We start from the raw sequence: 13117 nt of genomic DNA, 5'->3' as shown, positions 1-13117 counted from the left end.
TATGTGGCAACCTTTATAACTTCTCCCAATTCTTTTTGCTCTCTGTTTGTCTTCTGAGAGAATTTTACGCTCCAGTTGATCAATCTGAAGTCTGAGCAAGACTCCAAGCCGTTTGCCCTTTGGAGAATTGTGCACAAACCCGGTCCTGAGGAGCACTGGCTCCACCCCTGCTTCAGCTGCAGAGCCTCAGCCTGTGCCAGTATCTCCCAAGACGCAGCTCTGCTCTCCTGCAGGCTTCACTCTACCAAGACTTTCATCAGTGAACTCTATTTTCAACCAGAACCAACCTTTCCTCCACAGACAAGGCAGCTTCAGGATCTCTGTCTGACCTTTGGTAAAGAATTTGCTGCTCAGCATATTATAAAAAAATTTGCCAGCAGACCTTTTAGTCCTAATGCATTTCCTTTTAGAGCACATAGAACCATATTCATTCTGAATGCTCCCATGCAACAGCAAGACATTTAAAAAATGAAAACCCATGTTCCTGTGCAGCACCAGCAACTCAGCTGTAAGTCTTATGAAACAAATTTAGAAGCAGGCTGTGCCACAAAAAAATCTTCTGAAAGTGTCACTAGAGACTTGTTTCATTTCTGATCACCAAAAGAATATGTCAGTTCAGAACTTGCCTTAAAAACTCTTCGCAAAAAAATTTTTTCAGCTCATGTGAGGATGCAGATGAAAGCCTGATTATACAAAGAACCCAGTGTGCATTCTGTCACATATTTCAAATACTAGGAGATTCCTTCTTTCCTGTCCTCACAGGAAGCTATTCAATTCCCTATAAAGCCTTAAATCAGTTTCACAAAAGATTTTGACAGCAACAAGAGAGGATGTCAACATGAGTTACGTTAAATTTGTCAAAAGTAGGTGCTTGTAGATATTTCTTCTATTGTGAAAAAGATATAAAAAGTTAAAGGGGGACTAACTCAAGGAGCAAAGGGGAACATGTTCTGACATCTTACATGACAGACATCTTGTGTAACTTGCCCAAGTGGCAGTGGTTATAAAACTGTGTTGTTGATTTGGAAGGCCTGAAGCAGGAGGAAACTTCCTACCTTGAACGCCTCGTTCCAGTGCACCCATAAAGAACACACTGTTTGCATTTTTTCAAGCGTACGCCATCGAGATGGCCATCCCTCCAAGCCTATTTGTACCATACAATAATGCAGAAAGTAGAGAGCCCTATACATTTTCCAAAAGGTGGAAGAAGACCACATAGCTTCTCAGGCCCCCAGGAGCACAGTTCATTTGCACAGCAGGGCACTGCTGCCCAGCCTGCTTCTGCAGCACGCAACACCTGCCTCTCCCAAAACATGGCATGCCAATTTTCCCCCTCGTGTCTCACTCTTCCAGATATTATGTCCCCAGCCCAGCAGTCTCCTGCTTTCACAAGCATATCCTTGCCTGATTTCCCCAGTTGCTTGTCAAAGACCCCGCAGAGAGAGCCACCAGAGAGATCTGCAGGCTACAGGCTGAAAACCGCTGATCTAGATCAGTGTGAGTCTTGTAGCTCCTGTCTACCCCTCTCTGACCATCTTAAAATTACCCTGCTGTTTATTTTAATTTTTTTCTACTGTATACTTAACTGACAACTTTAAAAAAATTATTTTAAGGTACTTCATCTGGAAACAACTGTCTTAAAGTCACTTTGAAAAACCTTCTGGTGGAATCCAACTTAGCCAGCCAGGTGGTTTCTGTGCTATTCATAAATGGGAAAAATGAAAGACTTGCTGGAAAAAAGACACTGAAGGCTAACTGAAGAGTTGCCATATACAACTTAGATGAAAGAAAACAATTTTTTAGCCAGAGGGGATAGCTCCGTGATTTAAATCTGCAGTCTGAAATACTTAGTGTCCTGGGACGTCACAATGTATGTTTGAAAAGGTCAAAAGTTTGGTTGAACAAAGTGATTTACACACACTTGATTCTCCAGGAAATTTCAAAGCTAATGTTCCATAAGGGCAATTAAGAGTCAATGGCAATTTTAATAAAACCAAACACAGTCTCTGTGACCTTGGAAAGAATGTTTTTCCTTCCCCCTGCCCTTTAGGGTAGTAATTCTTGATTATCTCCCACATCTGGGAAAACCTATTCTTTGAGTCTGAAGGAAGAGAGCACACATCAAGGCTCACCCAAAACACCAGAAGCTGCGAGACCAAGACCAGCAGAAGGGCCTTGGGATCACTCCCAGCTCTTCCTTGCCATATTTCCCCAGTACCTGGCACCAGCCAGCCTTCCTACTCCATACCTGTGGGAAGTGTCCTCACCTGCTGCCCCTCCGTTTTCCTCTGTAACATTCAGGGATTCAGGTGCCCAGGACTTGCCCCTCCCAGGGAGCAGGGACAAGCAGAGCCTGTGCTGCTTCTCACAGGTGTGCAAGAGCTGGGGACAGCAGTAAGGTCTCCCCTCAGCTTTTCATCTTAAGGCTGAAGAAAGCCACTCCTAGCCTCTTCTGAGATGTAATGAAGAATCAAAGCCAGGGCATCCCTCTACTCTCTTCAAGCAAGAAAGTAGCTTCAGGTGTGGCAGGGAAAGAAAAAGGTTTGGCTCAGCTGAATACATTTCACAGCTGAACAACCCTACTAAAAAAAAAAAGTTCAGTGGAGAAAACAATCCGGTGAATTAATTTTTGACTTAATTTTTTTAGCTCAATTTTGCACCACACATCTGTTAAGAATTACTCTTAAAATACAAAGTTTCGTTCTTCAGAAACACAAAAATCTTTTCTTTCGCCTTTGGACCACATCCCATCTCTGGGTAGGTACCCCTCTCTGGCAGGTAGAGAAATGCTTTGGGGTCTGCATTTCTCCTACAGCACAGCCCTGAGAGTGACCACCCTCCACAGCTCACCCAGGGAATTGGGGCAGGATGATTCTGCTCCTTCCCTGGGACAGCCTTCTAATTTTGGATATTCTTTGGCTGACCCAGAAGGGTGGAGCTGCCCACATAGTTTATACCCCTCTCAAGTGGCAGCAGGTCACTCTCAGCAGTGACTCCCTGCCCACCTGAGCACCAGCAACTGAGCAACACTGCATGTCCACGGCCAGAAATACCAACAAATCAACACCAACAAATGCAGGAGCAGCAGCTTCCCCACTCCCCTTCACTATTTCTCAGGAATTACCTGATGAGACTACTGCTTGGAATTCAGTGATTGATTTTCGCTCGTTTACTCTTGATTTTCTGCCAAAGGCATCTATCTATAGGAAAAGATGAATGTTGCTGCTACTGACTGAATCAAAACCACAACACACAACAATCCATCAGACAAATTAAGGGCTGTGTTTTGTTATCACCACAAGCCTGCCTCTGACAAGCAACACTTAGGAGAATTACAAGCTCCGAAACAAACCTATTAACCAGAATTATGTAAACCTGAAGGGTTTTATCAGATGTATTTCTATCAGAGCAAAATAAAAGGACAGGATTTGCTGACAGTACCAAGGTGGTAAATACTAATTGCTAATACTAATATACATCAATTAAATGTACAGCAACAGGTTTATTAGACTTAGAAATTTCAGTCCATTTACAGTTCTACTGTGTTACACATTATTGGGTTCTGTGAGGGAATGGGTTTTTTAATTATTATTTATTTTTTTCTCCTTAGGGCTACCTCCCTTCTGAATTAAATTGCTTGCAACAATCTCACTAAATTATTCCTAGTACCTGGCTCTTAGCAGGGTGTGAAATGTAAACATATTTTGAGCATCTGCTTTTGAAATCACCCCCTCCCCCTTTTCTACCTACACTTAGAAAGTCCTTGCAGTTGTGCGATTCAGAGTTCTTTCTCACATCCAAATCTACCAGGTTCGTAACAGAAGGAAGAAGACAGGATCTTAAAATACTTTGTTGAACTGGGGTATTAGTGTCTTAACCAGGATTATTTCATCAAAACATTCAGAGTAAGTACAATTTTGATTTTTGCCTCTTCAGCCATGTTCAGCAAAGCACTAAGGCTCCTCCCTGCTGAACTCCAGAACAAGCTGTGCAGTTTCACAGGCACTATTGTTCTGCACAACACTATTTGCAACATCCACTTATTGTTACTGGATGTTACAAAAAAAAGAAAAATCTACTGGAAGATAGATGAATGGCAAGCAGTCAATAGAACGGATCTGGGTCATCAGTCTTTGGGGCAGGGGGAAAGGAAAACACCGGTCAAAGTTTTGTCCTCAGTCACCTGCACAAGGTTCTACCCATTACCACCACTGGTGATCTTGAGAAGATTGCAGCTATGCACTGCAGGAAGTCCATTCTCAATTTTGAAGCCAAATCGTTGCTTTTTAGTGACAGACAATATATGTGTGAGTGAATGAATTTTACATTATAGAAGAGAAAGATAATGGGGCAAATCTGTGTTTTGTATTCGTCACCTACTACACGAAATCATCATCTCTCTCATGCAGACTTTCAGCAATGAGAAATGAGGTGAAGTGCACCCTCACTGCTCCATGGTTTTATTTTTAGGGCTTATTTCATCAGTTAAAGGCTGGCTTTTAACATCATTAAGGAGTGCAAAGGCCAAGAGTAAACAGGAAGTTTTCACTTTCATGCCTACCAGTCTGCCACAGGGGACTATTCCACCCAAAAGTTTCCATCTTACCTAAGAGGTTTTTCTACACTAAGTAGCAAACACCCTACTTTGCAGTTGCTTGGTCCACTTTACTTTGCTTCTTCAAGGCAAAGAAACCTTCAACCATCCCAGAGAAACCGAAAACTGAGGGATGCAATAACTGGAGACTTAGCCCAACTCTTCTCACCCATCTTCTGTGCTGCAATTACTGTCCACAGTAATTGTCTTCCAGAGACTTTGCCAAATTTATCATGGTTTTGTCTTCTGTGCTCCTCCTTTACCACTTGTCACCATTGGGATTAAAGGACCAAAAGCCTTTGAGGTAAAAATTACCTCTGAGCCAACCAGCCAGGGTGATGGAGGAATAACGTGACCTACACGTTTTGTCCCTCACAAACATGTACTCCACAGACTGATCTCATGAGTTCCACTTTCCTTGGCTCAAGGCCTGGAAACTTGAGTCTTTACCAAGTGCCAGACCTCCCACAGAGAGCAAAATTAACCTCAGTTTACAGGTCAGAGCACTCTGATATCCTTGTATTTTGCAAAATATTGCTTTAAGGATATGAGGAGAATGAGGTTTTCTGAGTAGAGGCATCTGAGACCATTTGGTAGGTTTTAAAAAATCTGAAAGGTTGTTTAGTTTAGGCTTTCTTTTTTAAACAACTCTAATGGGGATTATGCAATCTAACAACCATCCCTCTTCCACTTATCACTGCAACCTCCTCACTAACCACAGACTGCTCCTAACACAGTATTTCACTGTAGTTTAGAATTAACAAATTCATTTACATCTTCCTCACAACAAAGGAAACTGCTCTGAGATTAATAATGCAGTGGTCACAAGGCCTTGTAAAGCCCTCTGCTACATCCTGCCTCTACGTGAAATGCTAAAAGTGCAGTTTAATGCAACAATCAATGGAATCAACTCCTTTGACTTTATACAGCTCACCAGCGCATCTCACACGACTCGTAGGAATCAATCACTTTTAGGTTCACATCATCTTTGCTCTTCATGGTTTCCACACCTTCCTGATGCTTTGTGCTACGTCTTTACCCCTTCTCCCTATCATTCCTTGTGTGCTTGTAGCCCCCACTTCCAACAAGACTCTTTAACCAACCGACAGCAACCAAGAGCGTTCTTACAGTTTAGCTACGCTAATTAAATCCCAGCTAGTTAATATTTAGTAAAAAACCCAGCTAGTACTGGAAAGAATAAACTACTCTCCATCCTTTAAACTTTTATAAACTAAAAGAGAACAAATCCAGCACAACCACTTCCATAAAAGAAAAAAAAAGTTATCCTTGATTCAAACTTTTTAGAAAGGTAAACAATGCAAGCCTCTGCTTCCCCACAGTCATTCCAATTTTTCTTTACTAATTGCTTCAGAAGAGCAGTTCACATTGTGTGGTCAGGGAGAGAAAAACATAATTAAAGTTACACAGAGATTGTCTAACTTGTTAGTATCCCAAGCCAAAAAGAGCAGAAAATACACTGTACTTTAGAGAATCAGCTTAAAAGGACATTAAAATTGGTTTAATGTTTGCCCTTATTTACAACAGCTACAATGAAAAAAAACCCTGATTCTTCTTCCATTTAAAAAAGTTCTTTTCTATGGAAAAACTTAATTCTGTATATAGACCAGCTCACCCTTACCTCCAAACTAGCAACACACATTCTTATGTGCTTGCCTGGCCATGAGACGTGAACTATACCGAAAAAGAATCTAAACTAATTTGCAAAGATTATCTAACAGAACAGGACAATGTCAAAGGATGGTCAACTGAAAAAGCCAACAGTAACTTTGACTTCAGGAAAACAAAAATAACTCAAAAATTTTTGCACAGAGCAAAGAGGTCACCTCAGTGAGTTAGCACCCAACTTTCCATACTCCACTAACTTTTATTAATGCTTTATTTTATTAATCTACATTTTAATGAAGAATTCACAAGAAGAAAAAGGGGAATGAGATCCATCTTACCCTGTAAATTGTGCATACAGAAGGGTATACTACAGAAACAGCGAAGAGCAGCAAGAGACTGATGCAGCAACCCAGCCTGTCCAACAGGTTTTAGGGAATACAGTTTGCTCAGGAACTAGACCGAATAACACCACGCTCCAGGGCCTCTCCAGAGCACAACTAAGGGGAGGGGAACTTTTCTCCTGCATTGATCAAAGCAGTGGTGATGCTGAGCTGCAGTTTGGAAAAAGCATAGTCAAATGCGTGATACCACGATAAGAGTCTGAGATAAAAACCAGTCGACCACGTCACAGACCAAACCAGAGTGTTCACAAGAACTCAACCATTATTACTATTAATTACTGTATTTTGGAGGTGGAAATACAGTTTTAACTCCATCTAAATAGGTATCACATCACCTGTTCATATCTTGACCAGCCACTGCATTTACAACATAAAGCTTCAAATCATTATTCTGCCAAATAATAGGTAAGGGCAGAGTGCTGGAGAGAGCCCCAGTCTGGAAGTGGAATTCAATAAGCAGCTATTCTGGGTGTCTCTGACCTCCTACATGGAGATGAAACACTTCACATGCCACCAATAAACAGACTGAACACAACTCAAATTAGTTAAAAAAAAATTAAAAGGAAAAAGGTGTCTCCTCTGAGTCCATCCTCCCATTCTGCAATTCAAGCAGGAGCACTGTGATAGAGACCAATTGGTTAACCCCAATCATTACTTTCTGCTTAAATTTGAAATAAATACTCTGGGCCATACTGAAAGCCTGAGTAATCAACACTTGCAGACCCACTGCCCACAAACAAGTCCATGTTCTACACACCTACTGAAAACTGGACAGGAACCACAGGCTAATTCACACCTAATCCAAACCTACACTGTGCTGACCCATGTGTAGCCCAATTTTCAACATAACAGCTACAAATTCTTTTGGAAAACTAATACCTATGTTTATGACAATCAGAAAAGGTTTTGTAATATACAGTGTTGACCACAGCCAGTGCTTTAACTTTTCTACTCTCAAACACACAATGGTGCTCTTGCCATCAATTTTTCTTTTAACATTCTTTTAAAAATATTACAGGACTGCAAAAAATGCTCCATATTTGGACTAACTGAAATTGAGTGCTTTACATAACCTTCTTTACATCACAGGAAAACCCCAAAGAACCAGGGGGGAAAAAAAAAAAAAATCACATAAGCAAAAATCACCCAGTCAGTTATCCAAGAAAAATAATTAAAAAATGAGAAAACCTTACTTGCATAAGTAAAATTATTGAATCGCTGGGATATAAAAAAGACAAACATTTAAGCCTTTATATAGGCCATAATATGGATGGAAATAAGCTCTTTACACTTCTTTTTTTTCCTTAACATATTTATAAATGACACATCTAGTCAGGACACTTTTAAAGAACTTCTTTAAAGTTATATTTTGTTGCAGTTGACTTCTCCCCTCCTCATTTATGTAGAGTAGTTGCTACTGGAGTTTTGCACAAGTCAAGCCAGGGACACTCCAAGCACCCTTGGAAATGACAGACATTTGTCATACACTCAGCAGAACTTGGTCAGCATAGTTCTGTGCACACACACACACACACACACAAACATTAACATATTTAATAATAAACTATAAAACTTACTTCTCTGTATCTGAGGATTGTTTCCAGCCTCTTAGAAGATCCTGTGTGATATCTTTCCCAGTATTAGTTAAGATGGCATCATCTTTATTTACAGAACCCTCTTTTCTTCTAGCCACAGGCTCTTCAACTTTCGGATTCTTTGGCTGCACGTCCTTTGGAAGGGTATTTGTGCTCTGTAAATCCTTTTCACATCTGTTGGGCTCATCTTGGAAGGTAGAGGGTTTAGATTCTACCAAAGATGATTTTGTTGCAATATTAAATAAGCTTCCAAGGAAATGAAAAAAGCCTTCTCGGGGTTGCTTGTCTTTATCTGCTGTTTTGATTCCAGGAGTCAAACTAGGGAGGCTATTAGCCTTTTTCAGTTCCTCCTGGATTTCAGACTTGCTAAGTTCTTCTGTTGAATGGTTTTTCTCTTCATTTTGACAAGCCTAAGATAAATACAAAAAGCACATAAAGATGCTGTTTCCTGTCATTTTCACACATTCCCAAATTCCTTGATTTTAATTTGCGCCTATGCATTGTATTCCTTTCAGGAGAGCTGTCATTTAGAAAGGTTAAAGCCCACTGCTTGCTGTCTTCTCTTTTTGTACTAAAGAGGTCCCAATTCTACAAAAATAAAAAGGACTAATACAGGCTAGAAAATTCCCAAAGTAACTGCAATGGAAAAAAAAAAAATACAGGACAGATGGCAACAATTGCTTCAACTGGCATAAAAAACATGGGGAAGAAGCAAGGAACAGTTATTTCACACTTCAGACTAATCCCCTTGGAAAGCACAGCTTCACAAACAAACATCCATGTGCTTGTGAGAACAGTTTTCAGCTTGCAGTCTAGGCAAGAACACCACAGCCAAACAGAAACACACCGCAGCCTTCTGCACGTCTGAAAACCGAGCAGAATCAAGAACAGAATAGGGATAAAACAAACTCGGCTCGCATGCCAGAGGTGAATCCTGCCTGCCACCCTTAGCAAACCGATGTTGCAACCTTTGGCCAGCTCTCCTTCAACTGCACAGCTCTGTTTCCAAATGGATTTGTTGTGCCCCACGCCTCCAGCACTCAAATTGCCTGGTTTTCCACACAGCCAAAGTCCTACAGAGCACCACCCTGCACCTCTGACCTTCTGACCTGACTATCAGCGAACTGAAATGAATGAGCACCAAGGCAGGGTTTCACCTCATTCAAACCACATGTTCATTTCTTCCCTCAACTCAGCTGAGCATCTACACCCAGAAGCAAGGCAAGCCCCATTCCTCACCAATCTGTGCCCTTGAATTTCCTCCGTGTCAGCTCCTCTCACAGATCCAAGGTCTGCTGTACAAGCTCATCTTACTTCTGTCAAGACCATCTGCCCAAAAGGATGGTGCAACTTCACCGGAAGGCTTCACAAACACCACATGTAACCACATTTTCAGCTTCACAATCTGCAAATATGTTTTTCCCTGGACTAAAGTTTTCGGGGAAGCACCTCCCCCCCCATCCCCACCCTTCGTAGTGGGTGCCATAGGATATTGCTGCCTATTTTATCTTTACAGTACAACCCTTGTAATTTCAATTCCTGATTCAACCCAGTTTATTAAAACAGATTGAAGTTACCCCAGCTTTTCTTAGATGAAATCTATCCTGCTCAACAGGAGTGGGAAAGAACACGAACAAAAAGTCCTATGCAAATTTTAGTTGCGTCAACAGTACACTTGGATGAGAGTAATTGTTTCAAATTGGGCAACACCTACTCATCCAATCTACAGAGAAAGCTACTATTTCCACTAGGTGACTAATCCTATTGCCACTTGAAGTAATCTTAAATAAACCAGCAGGCTTATCTGTTAATAGGCCATCTAGGATCATGTTAATGATGAAAAAAGGGTTTTAATGAACTCAGCTTCATCCTTGGGGAACAGCAATTTCTTAAGAACTTTCAAGATATATTTAGTGATACTGGAGAAGTGGTCTTTAAACTTCAAGCAATGCTTTTTCACCTTTTAAATACAGAGTAGATGCAATTGCTTAATATTAAAAGATGCATGTGCTGAAAGTGGAATTGTTTATGTGAGGATAGAAATGGAACAGCACTAATTTGTCCTTGAGAAAGCCACACAAGCTCCATTTTCTTCGTACAGGCAAGATACTTGTACAACCACACTGAACTTCTGAGTAAACTTCTAGAAGTGGGCCAAGTCAAACTCTGGCCTTTTTTCATCCCACCTGTGACAAACCCCACCTGCTCCCCCACACACTGCACTGATCAACAGCTGATGCATCACAAAGGGGTGTAGTCACCCCTGGGTATCAGAGATTTACCACTTTACATGTCAACTCCACCAAACCCAGCCCTGGAAATGAAGATGCCAACAGTGCAGCTTGCAGACGTGCCACAGCTCTGGCTGCTGCTGGCTTCAGTACTAGACAAGGAACACATGAGCCTGCAATGAATCTCTTGAATAATTAACTTTATCTCACAGGAACTGAGTACTTTGCATAAGGAAATACAAAACAGAAACAAGAAATCGAAACAATTTCCAAAATTTGGTAAGTGAATGATTCACCATGTCAGCTTCAAAGTTCTATTGTCATAGTTTCTCCCTTCACTTTCACTAACACCTTAGAATTGTTCAATACCAGATTTTAATTCAACTTCAAGTGAAGGAAGGCATTTCTCCCTTGTTTTCTGATTCGTACCATTCACTCAGAAACACTCAGAAGAGTATTTCAATGCAGGAAATGCACACATCTTATTCTTTGCACATATAACCCTTTTAAGCTATAAACGTTTATATTAACTATTACAGTATCTATGAAGTTAACAACTAAATGCATTAACTATAAAAGAAATTGTTACATTAAAAACTTAAGAACAGTTTAGTCTTACAGCTGTTTTTGTTTGTTGCTTTGTTTGGTGGGGTTTTGCCCATTTTTTAAAACCATTTGTATTCAGGAACTACTGGAGGGTTTTGGTTTTTTTTTTCCTGTTAGGAACTGAGACTTCAAATATAGTTAAATCTCTACATGTGAAAGTCTTCTCCAAGCAGCTCTGAGACATAACGCTTGTTAAGACTGTGCTGCTTATTTGTGAGCATAATTTATGCCCTGCTTGAAAAGCTGTTTTGTAGTCTCTGCTTCCAGAAACAGAAATCTATTTAGACTTTCCTTCCTCTTTAATCTTCCTTTCTTTACTTAACTTTTGGTAAATCAAAAGAACAGGAAGTTTTAATATGAAAGGGTTCTTCCATACCTTTAACCATAAATAGCATCTTGCATGAAAAAAAGCCACAGAGAACATTTACGCTGTGCTTATTTGAAGATGTATGTGGATATTAAGTCTTAACACAGAAACTGTACAAATCATTTTTTTCTTCTCTTCAATATAATCAATCCTACTCTTCATATATTCTCCCTCCTGCTCCACTTCGCCTTAACAGACAGCTTGAGCTATAGGTATTTTATCATTTGCACACAAAATCTCAATTTAAAGTCTGAAGCACTGTTTAGGCTTTACACAAACAGCACTGCTCCTGCTGCAGATTTTGAAGTTTGTCTTTTAAGATGATGCCATATTCAAATTAGTGAGACGAAAGCACATGATTTTACTAAAGCCAGTAAGCCTCTAGCACAGCAGGAGCCTTCAGGCACAAGTGCCTGATGAACACGCAGTACAGTGGCACTTCCACGAATCAGTATCACAGAAACTTTCACTTATCGTTGCCCATGCCTCTCTCCCAGTCTGTCTCTGACAGAAGCCCCCAGCAAACACTCAGGAAAAAAAAAAAAAAGGCAAGGGCATAGGGTATATATAAAGTAATCCTTTCCCTGGTACGTCCCACCAGTTTTCAAGAGTCTTTAGCCTTTAGCTGACATTGACAGAGCATTTATTCTGTCACAATTAAGCTTGAGCAGTTTGATACTCACAACACTGAAGGAATACCAGTGACTCTTGTTTTACCTACACTTCATGTCATCCGTCAAAGAAAAACAAATTTAAGAAGTCCTCTTGCAGTGTCACAGCAGTCTGAATAGTTTCTCAGGCTTACCAAGCAAAGAGTAGTTTCTGGATGGAAACCCACCTGCCAGATCCCCTCTGAGAGCCTTGCTGATGCAAGGAAAAAAAGTTCCCTGCTACAGCGTTCTTTCTGCTCCTCTTGTAATGAACTGTCATCAGTCTTTCCCTTGCCTCCCCTTTCCCACTCTCTGTGAGCTTTCCCTGCTTGTGACATGCTTCATGAAGCTTTAATTAGCTTTTAGTCCTTTGGCAACTCATTCCTCCAAGTTTCACTGGGCAAGCCCTGGGTAACCTGGCCTGACCTTACAGCTGAACTGAGGCTGGACTGGATGACATTCTGGAGTCCCTTCAATCTGAATTATCCTATGGGCCTTTGCCCACACATGCAACGAGGCTGGTGCAGAGGGGAAGCCTGGCAGAGTGTGAAACAAGATCATGCTTTCGATCAGGTGACTGGGGAGACTGCAGTGATAAGTGACGCTGTGTCTGGGCACCGTGCTCCCACTTTGCTGCACAAAGCAGCCTGGCAGCTGGGGCTCGGGAGACAAGCCCACGGTGCCATGTCTCAGGCAGGATTCTCATCTCAGCTAATCTATTCATGGCAGCCGAGGTGTGCTTTCCAGGCTGTAATCCACTCCTGGCTGCAGCACAGACATATGCCCTCAGCCTAATTGCACCTTGGCAGGCAGGCTCAGGGCTCGCCACCAGTGTGAACAATGCTCCGAGGTGGCACAACAGCACCCTGAGGAGGGATTGCTTTGCTTCAGTTTTCCTCACCTCCTGCACCAGCAGGGAACAGCCACCCTTGTAATCACCTTTTCTCAGCAGCTGGGTGGCTGAAGTTTGAATTGCCAGAGGTTCTCAGTCAGCAAGGGCTACATCCTCTGCCAAAAATACAACCTCTTTTATTGCCCTAACGAGAG

The 13117-nt window shown here is 41.4% G+C and overlaps 1 protein-coding gene across 1 annotated transcript in view; it reads right to left on the bottom strand.

The window, feature by feature from the left end:
• Positions 1-13117, bottom strand: part of CRYBG3 (crystallin beta-gamma domain containing 3) — an 83455-nt gene that overhangs the window by 48218 nt on the left and 22120 nt on the right. Inside the window, exon 3 of the mRNA XM_032095823.1 lies at positions 8199-8626. Coding sequence (XP_031951714.1) covers positions 8199-8626 — 428 coding nt within the window. The remainder of the gene's footprint in view (positions 1-8198; positions 8627-13117) is intronic.

This window comes from Corvus moneduloides, chromosome 2 (assembly GCF_009650955.1).
Source record: "Corvus moneduloides isolate bCorMon1 chromosome 2, bCorMon1.pri, whole genome shotgun sequence".
In the NCBI taxonomy this organism is placed as follows: domain Eukaryota; kingdom Metazoa; phylum Chordata; class Aves; order Passeriformes; family Corvidae; genus Corvus; species Corvus moneduloides.
Note: the sequence above shows the minus strand (reverse complement) of the source record. Positions and strands in the feature narration are given on the sequence as shown.